This window comes from Chiloscyllium plagiosum, unplaced genomic scaffold, assembly GCF_037043375.1.
Source record: "Chiloscyllium plagiosum isolate Xiang-an unplaced genomic scaffold, Cpla_swu_hap1 HiC_scaffold_19, whole genome shotgun sequence".
Taxonomy (NCBI): Eukaryota; Metazoa; Chordata; class Chondrichthyes; order Orectolobiformes; family Hemiscylliidae; genus Chiloscyllium; species Chiloscyllium plagiosum.
Window position 1 is genome coordinate 4,598,216 of NW_028270157.1, and position 23,659 is coordinate 4,621,874.

Consider the following 23,659-nt stretch of genomic DNA (forward strand, 5'->3'; position numbering starts at 1 on the left):
CAATACTCTGACCAATAAAGGAAAATATACAAAATGCCTTCTTCATTATCCTATCTACCTGCGACTCCACTTTCAAGGATCTATGAACTTGCTCTCCAAGGTCTCTTTGTTCAGCAACCCACCCTCAGACCTTAACATTAAGTTTATAAGTTATGCTAAGATTTGCTTTCCCAAAATGGAGCACCTTGCATTTATCTGAATTAAGCTCCATCTGCCACGTCTTAGCCCATTGATCCATCTGGTTAAGGTCCTGTTGTAATCTGAGATATCCCTCTTCGCTCTCCACTACACCTCTAATTTTGGTGTCACCTGCAAACTTACTAACTGTACCTCTTATGCTCGCATCCAAATCATTTATATAAATGACAAAAAGTAGAGGATCAAACATTGATCCTTATGGCACTCCACTGGTCACAGGCCTCCAGTCTGAAAAACAACCCTCCACCACGACCCTCTGTCTTCTACCTTTGAGCCAGTTCTGTATCCAAATGGCTAGTTCTCCCTGTATTCCGTGAGATCTAACCTTGCTAACCACTCTTGCATGGTGAACCTTGCCGAAAGCCTGACTGAAGTCCATATAGATCATGTCCACCGCTCTGCCCTCATCAATCCTCTTTGTTACATCTTCAAAAATCTCCATCAAGTTTGTGAGACATGATTTCCCACACACAAAGCCATGTTGACTATCCCTAATCAGTCCTTGCCTTTCCAAATACACGTACATCCTGTCCCTCAGGATTCCCTCCAACAACCTGCCCACCACCGACGTCAGGCTAATTGGTCTATAGTTCCCTGGCTTGTCCTTACCACCCTTCTTAAACAGTGGTACCACGTTAACCAACCTCCAGTCTTCCGGCACCTCACCTGTGACTATCGATGATACGAATATCTCAGCAAGAGGCCCAGCAATCACTTCTCTAGTTTCCCACAGTTCTCGGGTACACCTGATCAGGTCCTGGTGATTTATCCACCTTTATGCATTTCAAGACATCCAGCACTTCCTCCTCGGTAATATGGACATTTTCCAAGATGTCACCATTTATTTCCCCACATTCTATAGCTTCCATAGTAAATACTGGTGCAAAATATTCATTTAGTATCTCCCCCATTTTCTGCGGCTCCGCACAAATGCCGCCTTGCTGATCTTTGAGGGGCCCTATTCTCTCCCTAGTTACCCCTTTATCCTTAACGTATTTGTAAAAACCCTATGGATTCTCCTTAATTCTATTTGCCAAAGCTATTTCATGTCCCCTTTTTGCCCTCCTGATTTCCCTCTTAAGTAAACACCTACTGCCTTTATACTCTTCCAAGGATTCACTCGATCTATCCTGTTTATACCTGACATATGCTTCCTTCTGTTTCTTAACCAAACCCTCAATTTCTTTCGACATCCAGCATTCCCTATACCTACCAGCCTTCCCTTTCACCCTGACAGGAATATACATTCTCTGGATTCTCGTTATCTCATTTCTGAAGGCTTCCCATTTTCCAGCCGTCCCTTTACCTGTGAACATCTTCCCCCAGTCAGCTTTCAAAAGTTCTCATACTGTTAAAATTGGCCTTTCTCCAATTTAGAACTTCAACTTTTAGATCTGGTCAATCCTTTTCCATCACTATTTTAAATCTAATAGAATTATGGTCGCTGGCCCCAAAGTGCTCCCCCACTGACACCTCAGTCACCTACCCTGCCTTATTTCCCAAGAGTAGGTCAAGTTTTACACCTTCTCTAGTAGGTACATCCAAATATTGAATCAGAAAATTTTCTTATACACACTTAACAAATTCCTCTCCATCTATACCCTTAACACTATGGCAGTCCAAGTCTATGTTTGGAAAGTTAAAATCTCCTACCATAACCACCCTATTATTCTTACAGATAGCTGAGATCTCCTTACAAGTTTGTTTCTCAATTTCCCTCTGACTATTAGGGGGTCTATAATACAATCCCAATAAGGTGATCATCCCTTTCTTATTTCTCAGTTCCACCCAAATAACTTCCCTGGGTGTAATTCCGGGAATATCATCCCTCAGTACAGCTGTAATGCTATCCCTTATCAAAAATGCTATTCCCCCTCCACTCTTGCCTCCCTTTCTATCCTTCCTGTAGCATTTGTGTCCTGGAACATTAAGCTGCCAGTCCTGCCCACCCCTGAGACATGTTTCTGTAATTGCTATGATATCCCAGTCCCATGTTCCTAACCATGCCCTGAGTTCATCTGCCTTCCCTGTTAGGCCCCTTGCATTGAAATAAATGCAGTTTAATTTATTAGTCCTACCTTGTCCCTTCCTGCCCTGACTGTTTGAGTTGCTTCTGTTGTCAACTGTACCAGTCTCAGATTGATCTCTTTCCTCACTATCTCCCTGAGTCCCACCACCCCCTCTCCACCACCCCCTCTGCCCCCAACTTTACTAGTTTAAATCCTCCCGAGCAGCTCTAGCAAACCTCCCTGCCAGTATATTAGTCCCCTTCCAATGTAGGTGCAATCTGTCTTCCTCATACAGGTCACTCCTACCCCAAAAGAGATTCCAATGATCCAAAAATGTGAATCCTTCTCCCATACACCAGCTCCTCAGCCATGCATTCATCTGCTCTATCCTCCTATTCCTGCCCTCACTAGCTCGTAGCACCGGGAGTAATCCAGAATTATTACTCTTGAAGACCTCCTTTTTAAATTCCTGCCTAACTCTCTGTAATCTCCCTTCAGAATCTCAACCTTTTCCCTTCCTGTGTCCTTGGTTCCAATGTGGACAATGACCTCCTGGTAGTCCCTCTCCCCCTTGAGAATATTCTGCACTCTCTCTGAGACACCCTTGATCCAGGGAAGCAACACACCATTCTGATTTTTCTCTGCTGGCCACCGAAACATCTATCTGTACCTCGGACTGGAGAGTCCCCTAACACAATTGATCTCTTGGAACTTGACAAACCCTTCGTTGCATTAGAGCAGTCTCAATACCAGAAACTTGGCTTTTCAGAGGGCAGTTAAGAGTTTACCCCATTGCTCTGGGTCTGGAATTACAAACAGTCCTGACTGGATAAGGACAGCAGATTTCCGTACCGAGATTATATGAGTGAACCAGGTGCGAAAGTGAGGACTACAGATACTGGAGGTCAGAGTTGAGAGTGTGGTACTGGAAAAGCACAACAGGTCAGACAACATCAAAGGAGCAGGAGAATTGATATTTTGGGCAAAAGCCCTTCATCAGGAATATTGTGAGCTAAGGAGGTGGAGAGATAAATGTTAGGGGCGTAGGGCTGGGGGTAATGTAGCTGAGTAGCTGAGAGTGCGATAGGTAGATGAAGGTGGGGTAATGGTGACACGTCAGAGAGGAGGATGGAGAGGATAGATGGGAAGGAAAATGGACAGGTAGGACAGGTCATACGGGTGGTGCCAAGTTGGAGGGTTGGATCTGGGATAAGGTGGGTGAAGGGGAGATCATGAACTGGTGAAATTAACATTGATGCCGTGTGGTTGAAGTGTTCCAAGGCGGAAGATGAGGCGTTCTTCTTCCAGGTGTCGGGTAGCCAGGGATTGGCGATGGAGGAATCCCTTAGACCTGCATGCCCTTGGCGGAGTGGGAGGGGGAATTGGTGCTTGGCCACGGGGCAGTGGGGTTGATTGGTGCAGGTGTCCCAGTGATGTTCTCAGAAGCGTTTTGCAAGTAGGTGATCTGTCTCCCCAATGTAGAGGAGACCACATCAGGAGCAACGGATACAGTAAATGATGTATGTAGATGTGCAGGTAAAACTCTGATGATGTGGAAGGTGAGGGGGGAGGTGTGGGATTTTGCAATTCCTGCGGTGGCAGGGGAAGGTGCCAGGAGGAGAGGGTGGGTTGGTGGGTGGAATGGACCTGACAAGGGAGTCACGGAGGGAACGGTTTTTACGGAAAGTGGATAAGGGTGGGGAGGGAAATATATCTCTGGTGGTGGAGTCTGACTGTATGGGTGGAAATGATATATCCGGAGGTTGATGAAGTGGAAGGTGAGGACCGGGGGGTTCTGTCCTTGTTGCAGTTGGAGGGGTGGGGTTTGAGGGTGGACGTGTGGGAAGTGGAGGAGATACACTGGAGGGCATCATTGACTACATGGAAGGGCAAAAATTGCGGTCTTTGAAGAAGGAGGCCATCTGGTGTGTTTTTTGGTGGAACTGGTCCTCCTGGGAGCAGATGTGGTGGAGGCAAAGGAATTTGGAATAAAGGATAGAATATTTACAGGAGGCAGGGCATTTGGAGACATAATCCAGATAGCTGTGGCAATCGGTGGGTTTGTACAAAATGTTCGTGTTGATTATTAGCTGAGGCCTCTAAATAATTACAATCATTGGTTGCTCATGCAAAAGGGATGACCATGAGTTGGCAGACAGTTTCATACTGCAGTGAATTCAATAATAATAAAAATTGGAAGAGATTGAATGAGCTATAAAGTCATTCTTAGCCGCTTTCCACGGATTCTAAGTTCTAGAATTCCTTTCCTAAAACTCTCTCACTCTCATTCCACTCCTATAGAAAGCATCTTCAATCTGATACTGTGCCTTGACTAAGCCCCTATCTTGTGTGTCACAGAGTTAAGTTTTGTTTGATAACGTTTCTGTTAAGAGACTTTGGGCATCTTGCAATATGAAAAGTGCTATACAGATTCAAGTTGTTGTGATTTTCCTACAAATTTGGGCCTTAAACTAACACACGTTCTTTTCATAAACATGAGTGGTCTCCTTCCTATCGGAAAGCTGTTGTGAAACTTGAAAGGGTTCAGAAAAAATTTACAAGGATGATTTACAATGATTTAAGACAGATGTCAGAGGCAGGTTCTTTACACAGAGTGGTAAGGGCGGGGAATGCCCTACCTGCCAATGTGGTCAACGCAGCCACATTAGGGGCATTTAAACTGTCCTTAGATAAGCACATGGATGATGATGAGATAGTGGTGGGATGGGCTTAGATTAGTTCACAGGTCGGCACAACATTGAGGGCCGAAGGGCCTGTTCTGCACTATATTGTTCTCTGGTGTATAAGATATGCCTTTTATCAGCAATAATAATATTTACTGAAAATTAAATACTGGTGAGGGCACCTGTCCTAATTTCACTCGTGATACCGAAAGAACTGTGAATGCTGTAAATCAGAAACAAAAACAGAAATTGTTGGAAAAGCTCAGACGGTCTGGCAGTATCTGTGGAGAGAAACCAAGTTTAACATTTCAGGTCCAGTGACCCTTCCTCAAAACCTTCATTTTGGGGTCAGTTCTGAGGAAGGGTCCCTGGACCTGAAACGCTAACTCTGGTTTCTCTCCACAGATGCTGCCAGACCTGCTGGGTTTTTCCAGCAATTCCTGTCTCTGTTTTTGATTTCACTTGTGGTTGTGCCAAGAAAGTTTTTATGTCCCTCTTAGCAGGGAGGCATGGCCTCAATTTCACGCCTCATCTGAAAAGCAGCACCTCTGATGATGTAGCAATCCTTCAGCACTGCACTCAACTGTGTTGTTCTGGATTAAGGTCTCACACATTGAGGAACAAAGAGTTCCCAGAGAATGGGAAGAAGGTGATTTGGATGAAAATGAACATAGTCTGCCAGGGAGAGTTGAACACTTAATTATATTTGGTCAGCTTTGCCTGTCTGAAATAGATTCTCGATAAAGGCAAGCTTTGTTCAGGCTTTCCAGCTAATTAAAGGCAAGTTCTTCACTGCAATACTATCTGGGCCTATAATAAGTCTTGCATACTCATGTGAACAGGCAAACAGAATTTCACACATTGTCTGCCAGCATTAGATGAAGAGTAGGATTCACACTTTAGAGTTTGATTACAAAAGGCCATATGTAAGTTAACTTGCAGTGAAAGAGTGACTAAAAGAAACTTTCTGTCATTCATAGTATTCCTTATCGGGAGAACCACAATACAAAGCTTTCGATCCTGAGGTCACGGCAATGCAAACCTATCAAGACCAGACCTTCCAACCAGTTTACTTTGTGTCTGAGAGTTTTGAAGATGCGAAATCCAAACTCTGGTAAGACCACAGATCAAATACAGGGTACTGCATCTCTCAACCAAACATATGAACTAATGATCATGAACATAAGGGAAGTGATACAGGATCTTGACCAGATGGGGCAATGGGCTGAGAAGTGAAAGATGGAGTTTAATTCAGATAAATCGAGGTGCTCCATTTTGGGAAAGCAAATCTTAGCAGGACTTATACACTTAATGGTAAGGTCCTAGGGAGTGTTGCTGAACAAAGAGACCTTGGAGTGCAGGTTCATAGCTCCTTGAAAGTGGAGTCGCAGGTAGATAGGATAGTGAAGAAGGCGTTTGATATGCTTTCCTTTATTGGTCAGAGTATTGAGCACAGGAGTTGGGAGGTCATGTTGTGGCTGTACAGGACATTGGTTAGGCCACTATTGGAATATTGCATGCAATTCTGGTCTCCTTCCTATTGGAAGGATATTGTGAAACTTGAAAGAGTTCAAAAAAGATTTACAAGGATGTTGCCAGGGTTGGAGGATTTGAGCTATAGAGAGAGGCTGAACAGGCTAGGGCTGTTTTCCCTGTAGCGTTGGAGGCTGAGGGGTGACCTTATAGAGGTTTACAAAATTATGAGGAGCATGGATAGGCTAAATAGGCAAAGTATTTTCCCTGGGGTCGGGAAGTCCAGACCTAGAGGGCATAAGTTTAGGGTGAGAAGGGAAAGATATAAAAGAGACCTAAGGGGCAACTTTTTCACAAAGCAGTTGGTACGTGTATGGAATGAGCTGCCAGAGGATGTGGTGGAGGCTGGTACAGTTGCAACATTTAAGAGGCATTTGGATGGGTATATGAATAGGAAGGGTTTGGAGGGATATGGGCCGGGTGCTGGCAGGTGGGACTAGATTGGGTTGAGATATCTGGTCGGCATGGACAGGTTGGACCGAATGATCTGTTTCCATGCTGTATATCACTGTGACTCTATGACTTTATGTCAGCGAAAAAGGTAATTCATTTCCTTTGAAATCATTTTGCTCAGTACATTTAAATGTTCAAACAATGGTAGCCATGATGTGGATGACCCAGTGTTGTACTGGGGTGGACAAAGTCAAAAATCACACGACACGGGGTTATAGTCCAACAGGTTTATTTGAAACCACAAGCTTCCGGAGCCCCGCTCCTTTTTCAGGTAGCTAGTGAGACAGAATACATCATACATAGAATTTATATGTAAAAGATCAAAGGGTCATAGAACTGATGTGAATGTATTGATCAAACCTAGATAGATTTTATGGAATCCCTACAGTGTAGAAACAGGCCCACCAGCCCAACAATTCCACACCAACCCTCTGAAGAGTAACCCACCCAAACCCATTCCCCCTACCTTATATTTATCCCGGACTAATGCACCTAACCTACTCATCCCTGAACACTATGGGCAATTTAGCATGGCCAATTCACTCTAACCTGCACATCTTTGGACTGTGGGTGGAAACCAGAGCACCGGAAGGAAACCCACACAGATATGGGGAGAATGTGCAAACTGTTCACAGACTGTCGCCTGAGGTCCCTGGCAGTGCTGACCATTGAGCCACCATGCCACCCATAGCTGTTAATTCTTTAATCAGTTAGAATGGAGATGCAGGTTTCATTTGATTACAATGGAAAACCAGAATTTCTTTCAAATCACTGCCCTAAGATAACCGTAGTTATCTTGTCTCAGTTTAGACAATACATTTTAGGTGTGAGGCCTTGTTTCAAATCTGACTGTGTCTTAACCTGGAGTCAGACTGATTTTATGTCAAGCAATGGACCTCGGATGCTGCCTGATCTGTGCTTTTCCAGCACCATTCTAATCTAGACTCTGGTTTCCAGCATCTGCAATCATTGTTTTTACCTGTTTTTACCTTATTTCAAGCAATGGCAATTTAACTTTAATTAAGTCTTATTCAATCATTCCATCCAGAACAGTGGAGATCTTAGACCATAAGACATGGGTGAAAAAGTAGGCCATTCAGCCCGTCAAATCTGCTCTGCCATTCAATTTGATCATGATTGATCTGATCATTTTTAACTCCACTCTTCTGCCTTTACTCCATAAACCTTGATTCCCTTACTGATTAAACACCTATATATCTCAGCCTTGAATATAATTAATGACCCAGCCTCTCCAGCTCTTTGTGTTAAAGAATTCCACAAAGTCACTATCTGGCCCTGATGGGATGCATCTGAAGATATTAAAGGAGGTAGCTACAGGGATGGTGGATACACTGGTAGTAATCTTCCTGGAATCTCTGGATTCTGAAAAATTAATTTCCCAATTAACTGGAAAACTGCCAGTATAACACCTCTATCTAAAACGAGAGGGAGTCAGAAAAACAGGCCAATCAGCTTAATGTTTGTGATAGATCATCGAACATTACAGAGCAGTACAGGCCCTCAGGCCCTCGATGTTGTGCTAACCTGAAACTAATCTGAAGCCCATCTATCCGACACTATTCCATTTTCATCCATATGTTTATCCAATGACCATTTAAATGCCCTTAAAGTTGGCGAGTCTACTATCGGGAAAATGTTAAAGTTATGATAAAGGCTATAATAGCAGAGCTTTTAGAAATGTAAAATGTGTTCAAGCAGCCAACATGGCTTCATGAAGAGGAAAACATGCCTGACAGATTCTTTGAGGAGGTAACAAACAGGGTAGATGCAGGGGAAGTAGTCAATGTAATATCCTTGGATTTTTAGTTGGTGTTTGATAAGGTCTCACACATTAGGTCACTGAATAAGATCAGAGCCCATAATGGCGGATAGTATATTAGCATGGATTGAGGATTGGATAGATTAGATTAGATTACTAATAGTGTGGAAACAGGCCCTTCGGCCCAACAAGTCCACACCGAAGCGCAACCCATCCAGACCCATTCCCCTAAATTTACCCCTTCACCTAACACTACAGGCAATTTTAGCCTGGCCAATTCACCTAACCTGCACATTTTTGGACTATGGGAGGAAACCGGAGCACCCGGGGGAAACCCACGCAGACACGGGGAGAATGTGCAAACTCCACACAGTCAGTCACCTGAGGCGGGAATTGAACCCGGGTCTCTGGTGCTGAGGCAGCAGTGCTAACCACTGTGCCACATAGCTAATGGAAGACACAGAATGGGGCTAAGTGGGGCATTTTCAGATTTGCATCCTGTGGAGTGCCACAGGAATCAGTGCTGGGGCCATAATTATTTATTAACTTAAATGGGGAAATTGAATGTATGACAGACATGTGCTTGTGGATGATACACAAATAGGTGGGAAGGCAAGTAATGAGGATGGCACTAAGACTCTGTAGAGGGATATGGACAGGTTAAGTGAATGGACAGATAACTGGCAGATGAAATATAACTTATGTAATTGTGAGTTCAAGGACCTTACTGGCAGGAAGAATGGAGGAACTGGATATTATTTAATGGGAGAAAAACTATAGAAAGGTACTGAACAGAGAGATTTTGGATTCCTGTACATCAATCACAAAAAAGCTAACATCCAAGTTCAGTGCATAATAGGGAAAGAAAATGGAATGTTGGCCTTTATTTCAGAAAGAGATGAAATAGGGACTATAAAAAAAAACGTACATGGCACTAATCAGACCACAGCTAGAATACTGTGTACAGTTTTGGGACCTTTATCTCAGGAAAGATAGACTGGCCTTGGAGACAGTCCAGAGAAGGTTCACTCAGCTGATCCCAGGTAGGGAGGGAATGCCCAATGTGGAGAAATTAAGTAGCTTGGGCTTACAGTTATTAGAGTTTAGTAGAATGAGAGGTGATCTTGTTGAGGCATACAAGATTCTTCGGGGTCTTGACAGGGGAGATGTGGAGAGGTTGTTTCCCTTTGTAAGAGACAGCATTGTCTCAGAATAAAGGGTTGCATATTTAAGACAGAGACGAGGAGGAATGTCTTCTATTGGAGGGAGTGAATCTGTGAAATTCTTTACCACAGAGGGCTGTTGAGGCTGGGTCATTAAGTATATTCATGGCTGAGACAGACAGATTTTAATCAGTAAGGGATTATAGGAAGACGTTATGGGAAGAAGAAAAGAAAGTGAAGTTGAGGATTATCAGATCAGCCATGTTCTCATGGAATGGCAGTGCTGACTCAATGGGCTGAATGGCCTACTTCTGTTCCTATGTCTTTTGATCTTAATCACTCCCTTACCACCTCTCATTGGGGTGTGTTGGAAGGAATTACAAGTTGATACTCTATCTGATTTCCAATGTTCCTTGGCCATCCAGTCCTGGTGTGGGACCTGAACCTGGGGCTTCTAGCTCAGAGACAGGAACACTATTCAGTGCACCACATCGTTTTGGGTTTTAATGATTGTTTTCTTCTTTCTTTCTGAACAGGATGTATGCGTGTAAAATCAGGAGGCCTTTTTCACTCCGTTATGACCCACTGACCTGCAGTGTCGAGTTGTTGGACAAACCACACAAGATCAAGAAAGCTCTTACCCAGATCGCCGATGAGCTGAAAAATCTCTGTTTTGCTCTGGATAAACTTTCTTAGACAAGGCTTCCCCACGCTAACTTAAAACAGAAGGTTTCCCACAGACCTGTGACCTTGAAGAAAGTTCCACAGAAAACCTGGAGAGTTGGCAGCTGATCTGGAGAAACCTGGGAATAACTCAACCCCAATCAATCTCAATAAGAATCCTGAAACTAGACCCGAAATAGCTGAGCTACAATTGTACAACATGATTGTTAAATTGCTGTATCTGTGTGTGCATGCTGGTGTTTATAGGGTGGTGGTTGGCTCGATTGGCTGGATGGCTGGTTCACGATGCAAAGTGATACTAAACAGCATTAGTTCAATATCTGTACCAACTGAAGTCAACATGAAGGCCCGGCCTCTCACCTGAGATGTAGTAACCCTCAATGAAACTCACCACCCCTCTCTAATGAGAGAACAGCCTGTCACCCTCTGGAATTCTAGAGACTTCCAGTAGTTTCTGAGTCTGTGCAGGTGTGTGATGATACATTCTGAATCATTAGTTAAGAATTAGAATAGATGAGCAAATAATTAGGAGAAAATGAGAGTAAAATACTGCGGATGCTGAAAATCTAAAAGACAAATAGCAAAGATTGGAGAAACTCATCTGGTCTGGCAGCATCGACGGTGTAAGCACTGTGTTTTTCAAACCATACACTAGAATGAGAAGGAACTGTTTGAAAATATCAGTGTTTAAATAGATGGTTGCAGGGTTTGAAAACAAATAACCTGACAGCCTTGGGAAAGCTGTTTGTACAGCCATTTGAACAATTATTGAAGTGGCTGCAGATGAGTTGGAGCCAAAGAGTTCTGTATACAGATATAGCTCTGGTTGATTGGTTTATGGACTAGTGACCAGTTACTGATGACAAGGGTCTTTTGCTTGCTAGTTTCTGTGTGATTTGTTGTCCAGTAATTCAACAGCTTGGAACTAGGAATAAGACATGGAGAAGTGTTTTGATCTCCACCAGCTCAGGAGAGACAATGTGTGAGAGACTGAGAATGAGAGAGAGAGAGAGTAAGAGTGTGTGTGTGTGTGGGTGATAGAGAGAGACTGAGAGACTCTCTGTTCTCTGCAGTCAAACCCACTGTAACCTTGAAGAAGACTAGTTCATCATTGCTTCAGCAGTTTTTGTGAGCTGTGACATTTAAATGATAAATCAGAGTGAACTTGCAAGTGAACGAGCCACCCTGTACCTTTTATAAATAAGCAGAAGAATTTGGAAAGGGAAGCCAGGAAGAAACTTTCAGATCATCAAGAACCGACTCAACCATATTTGTGGACAAGACTACCAAACTCAAAAAGTGTGGTGCTGGAATAGCACAGCCGGTCAGGCAGCATCCGAGGAGCAGAACAGTTGATGTTTTGAGCATAAACTCTTTATTAGGAATATGGGGGGAGTTGGGATGGGGGGGGGGGGAAGGGGTGGCAGGGAGGAGGGGGTAGTGGTGCCCAAGGTTTGGTGGGGCGGAAGATCTAGGAAGGGGAGGGAGATGTCCGAGATGGTCGAGGTGAACTTGAGGTCAGGATGGAAGGTGTTCATGAAGTTAATGACCTGTTCAACCTCCTCATGGGAGCATGCAGTGGTGCCAATGCAGTCATCAAAGTAGCAGAAGAAAAGGTGCAGACTGTTCCCCGTACCCAAAAGGCATAGCTGGGGCCCATGAAGGTGCCCATGACTACCCCTTTAGTCTGATGGAAGTGGGAGGATTTGAAGGAGACATTGTTGAGGGTGAGGACCAGTTTAGCAAATCAAATGAGTGTGTTGGTGGAAGGGTACCATTTGGGTCAGCTGGAGAGGAAGAAATGGAGAACTTGGAGGCTTTCATTATGGTGGATGGATGTGTACAGGGATAGGATGACCATGGTGAAGATGAGGAGTTGGGGGCCGGGGAAGCAAAACTCATGGAGGAAGTAGAGGGCATGGGTGGTGTCCTGAACGTATGTGGGGAGATCCTGGACCAAGGGGGATAGGGCAGTGTCAAGGTATGCAGAGATAGGTTTGTTGGGGCAGGAGCAGGCCGGGACGCTGGGTCAACTGGAATAGTCAGCTTTTGTGAATTTTGGGTACGAAGTAGAACCAGGCGGTGCGGGGTTCTCAGACGATGAGGTTGGAGGCTGTGGACAGGAGATCTCCTGAGGTGATGAGGTTGTGGATGGTCCATGAGATGATGATTTGGTGATGAGAAGTGAGGTCGTGGTCAAGGGGGCAATAGGAGATGGGGTCTGCAAGTTGCCACCTGGTTTCAGCGGTGTACAGTTCGGTGTGCCAAACTACAACAGCACAACACCCCCCACTCCCACTCCCCCACCCCCCCCCCACCCCCACCCAACCCTTGTGATCAGGGTGGAAGGTGTTCATGAAGTTAATGACCTGTTCGATCTCCTCATGAGGCGGTCAATATCATAATGGCAGTTGGAGATGAAGTGATTGAGGGCAAGTAATAGACCAGCACCGTATATCCAAGTGGATAGGGTGTGTTGCTGGTGGGAGAAGGGGTCCTTGGAGGATTGGTGGGAGTCCTAATGGAAAAAGTAAGAACAGAGGCAGAGCAAGAAAAATTTGATGTTACAACGCATGTTGAATTCATTGATGTGGGAGTGTAGTGGGATGAAGGCGAGGGTTTTATTGAGGACTAGCTCCCAGCTACTTTTCCCAGAACCCCAACCCCCTCCCATTTATCTCTCAGCCCCCTTGGGCCCACTCCACGTTCCTGATGAAGAGCTTATGCTCAAAATGTTGACTCTCCTGCTCCTTGGCTACTGCCTGACTGGCTATGCTTTACCAGCACCACACTTTTCGACTCTGATCTCCAGCATCTGCAGTCCTCACTTTCTCCTAAAAGACTATGTAACTGTCTAATCAGTTTCTCCTCTCCATCCATTTGTTGTTTCCCTGTCTGTATGTGTCTATTGTGACAATGCTGTGGCTTTCAAAGATGTATTTTGTCCATTTTTTGAAGGAGAGGTTTTAAGGCAGAGATGCCCTGCCTGCCAGACCGCTAGGGTAAACAAGCTTGTGAGGCTTTGGGTTTTTGTTCAAGTTGGAACAATAGAAGCAGCCTGAATGGGTTTGGTCAACTCCCATAGACCAGGAATTCTAGCTTTAGTTCTTTTAGCTTTGAGATTCAGCTGTTGCTTTTGTGGGCTTGAAGAAGTGGAAACTATTTTTCCCTTTCTCAATCATAGCCAAAAGCTGGAGGTTCACTTTCTAGGCTGCTAGAGACAAAATCTGTTTTTCTGAATTTGTCTGTTTTGTTTATGGAATGTTACTATATTGGAACAGTTAATTAGTAATAGTTACTGTACCTGTTATTCTGTAGAGCTATGTTATTCTAAGCTCTTCTTTCTTTTGATATGCTTTAACCGTAGTGTTTAAATGAATTGTGTTTTGCTTAAAGTTTAGTAGTTTGACTAACTGAATTACATCTGGAACACAGCACTTTACATTTGCCTTTAAAATAAGAAAACATTAGGATTTAGGTTACTTACATAAAATGTTTTGAGGGGGTCTGTTCTTGTCCATAGTGTGTGTGTGCGTGTGTATCTGTGTATATATGTGTGTGTAAGGGAGGGTCTGAAAGGAAATTGCAGTGAAATTCTGATGGTTTTGTAACTGTTTACTTGCAGCTAGAGTCTAATTAATCATAAGATCTGGTCCGTGCATTCTTTCAACCTGGTCTGAATTTGGAGAATTTTGTGTCCTTATTTTAAAATCTTTAACTTTTTGTGATGAATTTGAAAATGTTGGCGCCTGATTATCTCTGTGCTACTCCACTGACTGTGGAGAGAGAAACAGAGTTAACATTTCAGTTTGATGAGAACTAGAGGGTGAATGTATTCTGAAAAAGGATCATTGTTTTTTTCTTTCTCTGCTGTTGCTGACTGACCTGCGAATGAGTCCTTTCCTATTTCAAGTTTGCTTCAGTGATTATTTCACCATTGGAAAATCTTCATTGGCTATCGCAATTATAATAAATATCATCAACAATGACAATCTGTTGCTTCAATTTATTTCACCACATGAATGTGATTGATATATTATAATAAATTTATTGCTGATCCCTAGTTGCCCTGAAGAGGATGTTGGTGAGCTTCCTTCTTGAACCTCTGCAGTTCATATTGTGTACTTAAAAATGTGTTGCTGGAAAAGCGCAGCAGGTCAGGCAGCATCCAAGGAGCAGGAGAATCGACGTTTCGGGCATAAGCCCTTCTCCATTCCGAAGAAGGGCTTATGCCCGAAACATCGATTCTCCTTCTCCTTGGATGCTGCCTGACCTGCTGCGCTTTTCCAGCAACACATTTTTAAGCTCTGATCTCCAGCATCTGCAGTCCTCACTTTCTCCTAGTCCATATTGTGTAGCCAGACCCACAATGCTGTTAGGGTATGAGTCCCAGAACATTGAGCTAGAGACAATAAATCTATATGTGTCTTGGAGAGGGACTTGGAGTTCAAATACAGAGGAAATAACCAGACACTAACTGTTGGACAAATTGTAGAGTGAGCAATGCGAATAAAATCTAGCCCTGGGGTCTCTCGGCTGAGCAAATATTACCCGAAAAATTAGATTCAAGACTTTCTAGAGTGAATTAACACATGAAAATGTGATATAGGATGAGGAGTAGGCCATTTGATCCTTTAAGTCTGCTCTGCCATTCAAGAAGATCATGGATAACCTTTAATTACCGTTTGCCATTATGGAGACATGGTTGCAGAGTGACCAGAACTGGGAATTGAATAACAGTCGGAATTCAACATTCAGGAAGTAAAAAGGAACAGGAAGTAGGGGAGCTTTGTTAGTGAAAGATTAAATCAGAGCAGTCGAATAAAACTATTGTTGTCAGAAAATGAGATATGAAATCAGCCTAGATAGAGCTAAGAAAGAACAAGGGCTGAAAATATCAATGGGAGTTGTCTGTAGGCTGGTCCATTTGCTGTTCTATTGTGAAATCATGACTGATCTGTGCATCCTCATCTCTACTTACCTGCCTTTTCCCCATCACTGTTGATACCCTTACTAATTAAAAATCTATCTCAGCCTTGAATATACTTCACAAACCAGCCTCAACAGCTCTCTGTTGTAAAGAATTTGACAGATACACTACCCTTTGAGATGGTGATAGAGGACTGGAGGAGACATTTAACATTACACCATTGTTTCAGAGGGAAGGAAGGTCCCCAGAGAGACTTATCCCAGCTTTGGATATATCATTGATAAAAATTCAGAGGAACCAAATAAATCATTATCTAGAAAGGCAAAGATCAATCACACACAGAGTTGTAGGGCAAGGTCATGCCTGACTCAGTGAGAACTTTGTGGAGATAACAATGTGGTTAAACTGTGGCTTTACCCCAGATGGTTGTGGAGGCAGGGTCATTAGTATATTCACTGCTGAGATAAAGAGATTTTTACTCTGTGAAAGATCATGGGGAAAAGGCAGGAAAGTGGAGTTGAGGATTATAAGATCAGCTATGATCTCATTGAATGTGTTATGGACTAGGCCAGGCCACCTAAAATATCCTTACGTAGGCAGCCACAGACCATAACTTTGCAATTTGTTTCAATCAGTGTACAGTGAAAATTACCCGGAATAAGTTAGCTAGGTTGACTACTAAATTTTAAAACAAACAAAAATGTATTCACAAAATTACACAATGAAACACAAAGAATAGAATAAAGAATCCCTACAGAACTCAGCCTGTCCAATTAGACTTAGTTATGCTGTTCCCAATATACACAACAATCCCAATAAGCAATCTCCCTTTAAAAACCAGTATAAATGGAGTACGTGCTTATAGGTTGAAGTTTAAGGGCAGAAAGAGAGAGAGAGAGAAAGAGTTTCCACACAGCTCCCTGTTGAACTTCTCACCAGCTCAAGATGAACTAAAACTGCTCAGCTCAGCTAGAGAGCTGACCACTCCCCTTTCATTATACAGGTCATATCTAAAACATGACCACTTTAGCCTAAAGTCTCAACTGTTTACATATAAACAAAAGGCCTCTCAAAATCCTTTTCATGTCTGTACCAAACCAGTCTGGTTTATTGTCCCTCTGAAAAAAATCAAGGACAGAGTCTCCTTGAGCCAAGGAACAGCTTTTTTAAAAAAAGGGACTAGCTTTGTGACAAATTGCAGAGCAGAATTGATGGGCTGAATGGCCTATTTATGCTCTTGCATCTTATGGTCACACATGGATATCTTCAAGGGTGGCTAAAAAAGTTAAAGCTCTTGAAATCCAGAGTAGATATTGGGAAGATGTTTCAATTGATAGGAAAGACTAGGACCCAAGGGCATAGCCTTAGAGTAAAGGGAAGGTCTTTTAGAATGGAGATAAGGAGAAACTTCTTCAGCCAGAGAGTGGGGAATCTGTGGAATTCATTGTCACAGAGGGCTGTGGAGACTAGGTCATTGAGTATATTTAAACTAAGATAGATTGGCTCCTGAGTACCAAGGGGATCAAGTGTTACAGGGAGAAAGCGGGAAAATGGGATTGAGAAACTTATCAGCCATGATTGAATGGCGGAGCAGACTGAATGGGCTGAATGGCCTAATTTCTGCTCCTATGTTTTAGGTCTGATGGTCTCACAAGTAACATGTTAAATCCAAAATGGGTTCAGGGTTGGGATCAAAGATCGATAATCGATGGATGTTTTTGTAATTGGAAGACAATCTCCAGTGGGGTTCCTCAGAGCTCAGTACTGGGTCCCTTACTGGTCATGGTAAATATCAATGTTTCAGATTCAAAAATACGGGCTACATTTAAGAATTGACTGTGTGATTGGTAGCAATGCAACAATTCTGTTGTTTTTAAAAGCTTATTCTGTCTTTGTTTTTTTTAGAGGTGGTAAAGGCCGAGGTACCATGGAGTCTAGTTTAACAATGGAAGGGGAGTGGCCAGTTATACAATGGAAGGGGAGTGGCCAGTTATACAATGGAAGGGGAGTGGCCAGTTATACAATGGAAGGGGAGTGGCCAGTTATATAATCGAAGGGGAGTGGCCAGTTATACAATGGAAGGGGAGTGGCCAGTTATACAATCGAAGGGGAGTGGCCAGTTATACAATCGAAGGGGAGTGGCCAGTTCTCCCAGTTCAGGTTTTTTCTAGTTGTTTTTTAGCTGTAGCAGTCATAACATGTGAGAGTCCAAGGGAGTTGCAAGCTTAACTAAAGGATTGCTCTCATTCTCTGAAATCTCTCTCTGGATGTTGTTCCCTCCCGCCTGTAAGAATCTGTCTTTGAATTTGGCTTTTTGCCAAGGGGTGTGTTTATGGGATGTTACTGTATTGGAGTAGTTAATTCGTGTTTTTCTTTATTCATTCACAGGATGAGGGCATCACTGGCTAGGGAGCGTTTATTGCCCAGCCCTAAATTAAGAGTCCACCACATTGCTGTGGGTCTGGAGTCACATCTAGGTCAGTTCAGGTAGGGAATAGCAGTTTCCTTCCCTAAAGAATATTAGTGAACCAGACAGGTTTTCCCCAACAATCAGCAATGGATTCATGATGATTATTAGACTCCTAATTCCAGACTTTTTTTTATTGAATTCAAATTCCACCATCTGCCATGGCAGGATTTGAATCCAGGTCCCCAGAACATTACCTGGGTCTCTGAATTAACAGTCCAGCGATAAAGCCATTAGGCCAGTGCCTCCTGCTAAGTTGTTACTGTGTTGGGTTGGTTTCCAATAGTTGTTATTCTAAATTCTGTTTTTATTTGTTTGTGTTTCAACTGTAGTGTGTAAATAAAAACTGTTTTGCTTAAAGCTGAGTGGTTTGACTAGCTGCATCACATCTGGAATATCCACCTTACATCTGCCTTTAAAATAAGAAAAAGTTAGTGTCTAGACCACCTTCTTGAAATATTTTGTAGGGGGTCTGGCCTGGTCCATGACAGTGAAGAAGGAGGCTGTCGGCTGCAGGAGGATATCACTGTGGCAAATGGAGAGATGTGAGGTGATGCATGAGAGTAGAGCAAACACGTCAAATGCATACATGGTAAAGGGGGAGATACCGAGGTGGAGAGGAAATGAGGAACATTGGAGTGAATGTCCACCAATCCTAGAAGTTCGCAGATAAGGTAGGTAAGTTAAGAATCCCTCCAGGATACTTTAATTAAAGGTACTGCAGCCGCTAGACATCAGAAATAAAACAGAATGTCCTGGGGAAGCTCAGCAGGTCTGGTACCATTTGTGAAGGGAGGAAGAGAGTTAACAATGCAACCTTCAGAGATAAAAGAATTATTCCGGACTTGAAATGTTGACTCTGCTTCTCTCTCCACAATGCTGCTGAGTTTCTCCAGCAACTTTCACTTTTATTACAAGATTCTTTAAATTATTGAGTGAGGTTTAGATTATAAAAGTGAGGAGATAATGCTGGAACTGTATAAAACACTCATTAGACTGTGGTTTAGACAAGTGCATTCAGTTTTGGTCACCATTTTACAGGAAAAATGTTACCTGGAATGGGAAATATTAACAATGAGGTAAGATTCAATACTTTATGGTTGTTCCTTTGGCGCACAAGAGGCTGAGGGATGTTTTAACTGAGCTGCAACAAATGATGAGGGGTCCTGATGGAGTAGAGAGGAAAGACCCATTCACTTAATAAAGAGGTCAATTAAAAAAAAGCGTCAAGTTCCTGGGCATGACAATAACCAGTAATCAATCGCGGTCCACTCACATTGATTTGATGGTCAAGAAAGCACAACAATGCCTCTTCTTCCTCAGGAGCTAAGAAAACTCAGCATGTCCATAAGGGCCTTCACAACATTTACTGATGTATCATAGAAAGCATTCTATTCAGAACAGCAACTACTCTGCCCAGGACTGTAAGAAACTACAGAGCCCAGTCCCTCACAGAAATCAACCACCCATCCGTTGACTCCATATAAACTTCCTGTTGCTGCAGAAAGGCAGAAAACTTCATCAAAGACCCCTCCCACCGTGGTTATAATCTCTTCCAACCTCTTCCAGAAGATACAAAAGTGTAAACACATGTAGCAAAAGGTTCAAAAACAGCTTCTTCCCTGCCGTAATTAGACTGCTGAATAAACATCTCTAACTTAAAATAATGTTGATCTTGCACATGTTGATCTTGCTTTGTGAATCTCCAGTGCAGCTGTAAGCTTGTGTGCCTCACTCTGTCTGAGCACCCTATGATCTGTATATCCTTGTTTGCTATGATCTGCCTGTACTGCTCACAAAACAAAGCTTTTCACTGCACTTCAGTACGTGATAATAATAAGTCAAATCAATTCAGAATATAAACTTAAAACAATTGGTTAAAGGATCAGGAGAAATTGAGGAGACAGGTTATTTTCACACTACAGGTGTAGGTAGAGGGAGTACTCATCACTCACAATGATGTTAAAGACAGAACCTTTATTCCGTTTAGGAGCTATGTGGTTGCAGATTTGAAAAGCTATAACCTACAGGCCTGTGGATCAAAAGTTAGGATTTGATGCAGTTTTTTGACTGTCAGAACCAATGATCATTGTCAATGCCATAAATTTCTATGATTCATGTAAACATATAAAATAGGAGCAGAAGTAAACCATTCGGCCCCTTAAGCCTGCTGCTACATTCAATATGAATGATCTGGTTTTTTTTCTAAATTCTATATTCCCACCTTCCCCCAATCACCTCGCCTTTCCCTGCCAAACAAGAATTCATGCCTTAAAAATAGTCAATGACCCACTACCTTCTGAGACAGAAAGTTTCAAAGCTGCACAACCTTCTGAAAGAAATTAATTCCTTTCATTTCCTGTGTGACTGACACACGAGAGGAAACATCCTTTCCCCATCCACCTTGTTAAGCCCATTCAGGATCTGATACACTTCAATCAACTCACTCCCTCACTCTCTAAACTCCAGGGGAAACAAACCCAGTCCAACCTTTTCTCATCACACAACCCACTCATTCCAAGTATAATTTAAGTAAACTTACTTTAAATTGCCTCCAATGCATTTACATCTCGCCTTACATAAGGAAACCAGAACTGCACATGGTATTAAAGATGTGGTCACACCAACGCCCAAAGCATAACCTCCTTACTTTTGTAATGGATTAGATAGACAGATTATTAATCTCTAAGGAACCAAGGGTCATGGGAAATGACAGGAAAGTGGAGTTGAGGATTATCAGATCATGATTTCATTGAGTGCACAGAGGACCTAACAGGCTGAATGCCATACTTCTGTGCCTATGTCTTACAGTCTTCTGAAAATATGGAATATTAATTGCCTTCTTAATTCCATGCTGTATCTGCAAATTAACTTCTTGTGACTCACAGAATTCTTCTATTCTAGAAGAATTCTATGTAGACAGGCCAACAAGAGGTGAGGCCATACTGGATTTGGTTCTGGGTAACGAACCAGGCCAGGTGTTAGAATTAGAGGTAGGTGAGCACTTTGGGGATAGTGACCATAATTCGGTGATTTTTACTCTCGTGATGGAGAGGGATAAGTGTGTACTACAGGGCAAGAGTTATAGCTGGGGTCAGGGAAATTATGATGCGGTGAGGCATGACTTAGGATGTGTGGCTTGGAAAAGTAGACTCCAAGGCAAGAGTGTAAATGATATGTGGAGCTTGTTCAAGGAGCAACTATTGAATGTCCTTGATAATTATGTACCTGTCAGGCAGGGAGGAAAGGGTCGTGCGAGGGAGCCGTGGTTTAATAAGGAATTGGAATCCCTTGTTAAATGGAAGAGGGCGGCCTATCTCAAGATGAGACGTGAAGGTTCAATTGGGGCGATTGAGAGTTATAGGGTAGCCAGGAAGGACCTGAAGAGAGAGCTAAGAGCAGCAAGGAGGGGACATGAAAGGTCCTTAGTCGGTAGGATTAGGGAAAACCCTAAGGCTTTCTATAGGTATGTTAGGAATAAAAGAATGACTAGGGTAGGAATAGGTCCAGTCAAGGATAGCAGTGGGAAGTTGCGTGTGGAGGCGGAAGAGATTGGGGAGACACTGAATGAATACTTTTCTTCAGTATTTACTCAGGAACAGGGCATTGTCGTCGATGTGAATACTGAGTCACAAATAAGTAGAATGGATGGCTTTGAGGTATGTAGAGAAGAGGTGTTGGAAATCCTGGAAAAGGTGAAAATAGATAAGTCCCCTGGGCCTGATGGCATTTATCCTAGGATTCTCTGGGAAGCAAGGGAGGAGATTGCAGAGCCATTGGCCTTGATTTTTATGTCCTCTTTGTCTACAGGAGTAGTGCCAGAAGACTGGAGGATAGCAAATGTGGTTCCCTTGTTCAAAAAGGGGAGTAGGGATAACCCTAGTAACTATAGGCCGGTTGTGGGCAAAGTCTTAGAGAGAATTGTAAGGGATAGGATTTATGCACATCTGGATAGGAATAATGTGATCAAGGATAGTCAGCATGGTTTTGTGAAGGGCAGGTCGTGCCTTACAAACCTTATTGAATTCTTTGAAAAGGTGACGAAGGAGGTTGATGAGGGGAAAGCGGTAGATGTGGTATATATGGATTTTAGTAAGGCGTTTGATAAGGTTCCCCATGGTAGGCTACTGCAGAAAATACGGAGATATGGCATTGAGGGTGAGTTGGAGGTTTGGATTAGGAATTGGCTGGATGGAAGAAGACAGAGGGTAGTAGTTGATGGCAAAGTTTCTTCATGGAGTGCCGTCACTAGCGGTGTTCCGCAAGGATCTGTTTTGGGACCATTGCTGTTTGTCATTTTTATAAATGACCTGGAAGAGGGGTTAGAAGGTTGGGTGAGCAAGTTTGCGGATGATACGAAAGTCGGAGGAGTTGTTGACAGTGAGGAAGGATGTGGCAGGTTACAGCAGGATATAGAGAAGCTGCAGAGCTGGGCAGAAAGGTGGCAAATGGAATTCAATGTAGCTAAATGTGAGGTGATTCACTTTGGGAAGAATAACAAAAAGATGGGGTACTGGGCTAATGGTCGGATACTTGGTAGTGTGGATGAGCAGAGGGATCTTGGTGTCCATGTACACAGATCTCTGAAAGTTGCCACCCAGGTAAATAGTGCGGTGAGGAAGGCATATGGCGTACTGGCTTTTATTGGTAGAGGAATTGAGTTCCGGAGTCCTGAGGTCATGATGCAGTTGTATAAAACTCTGGTGCGGCCGCATCTGGAATATTGTGTGCAGTTTTGGTCGCCATACTATAGGAAGGATGTGGAGGCACTGGAACGGGTGCAGAGGAGGTTTACCAGGATGTTGCCTGGTATGGAAGGAAGATCGTATGAGGATAGACTGAGACACTTGGGGCTGTTTTCATTAGAGAAAAGAAGGTTTAGGGGTGACTTGATTGAGGTGTACAAGATGATTAGGGGGTTAGATAGGGTTGACAGTGTGAACCTTTTCCCGTGTATGGAGTCGGGTATTACAAGGGGGCATAGCTTTAAATTAAGGGGGGGTAGATATAGGACTGAAGTTAGGGGTAGGTTCTTCACTCAGCGAGTCGTAAGTTCATGGAATGCCCTGCCAGCAGCAGTGGTGGACTCTCCCTCTTTATGGGCATTTAAGCGGGCATTGGATAGGTATATGGAGGATAGTGGGTTAGTATAGGTTAGGTGGGCTTGGATCGGCGCAACATCGAGGGCCAAAGGGCCTGTACTGCGCTGTATTCTTCTATTCTATTCTATTCTAATTGAACACCTAGATTCCTCTGCACCCTGTGACCTATCAGGTAAAAGATCCCATGGCAGTATTTCCAAAAGAGAAGGGGTGTTCTCTCCATAGTCTTGCCAAATATTTATCCAACATCATTAAAGGTAGATTTATCAGGTGCTAACGCTTTTCTGATTGTGGGAGCTGGCTGTGTTTTACATTGCTGCTATACTACACTCTATAATAACACTTCGAAAGTGCTCCAGTTGCTCTGAAGCCTGTTGTGATGTCCTGAGGTGCTGTCGAGATGTTATACTTGTTTTTATTACTTTTTAAAATATACATTTTGATTTCTCCATTGATGGATTTCGATGCTGGCATGCTTAATTGTTCTTGTTTTGACCACAAGGTGGCAGCCATAGATCAGTTTTCATGTCTGCTTCTGCCTGATTGAGCAGACCTGAGAAATGTGAGGCGATAAAGAATAAAGATAGGGCCATGGTCAACTTTAATTTGCTTTATTCTCATTTATGGTAATGTTGTGCAGGATTCATGAACTCGAC

General features: G+C 43.1%; 1 protein-coding gene across 1 annotated transcript in view; it reads left to right on the forward strand.

Moving 5' to 3' along the window:
* LOC122559408 (tyrosine 3-monooxygenase) overlaps positions 1-10,516 on the forward strand; it is a 38,622-nt gene extending 28,106 nt beyond the window's left edge. Inside the window, exons 11-12 of the mRNA XM_043708859.2 lie at positions 5,872-6,005; positions 10,357-10,516. Coding sequence (XP_043564794.2) covers positions 5,872-6,005; positions 10,357-10,516 — 294 coding nt within the window. The remainder of the gene's footprint in view (positions 1-5,871; positions 6,006-10,356) is intronic.
* The last annotated feature ends 13,143 nt before the right edge of the window (positions 10,517-23,659 follow it).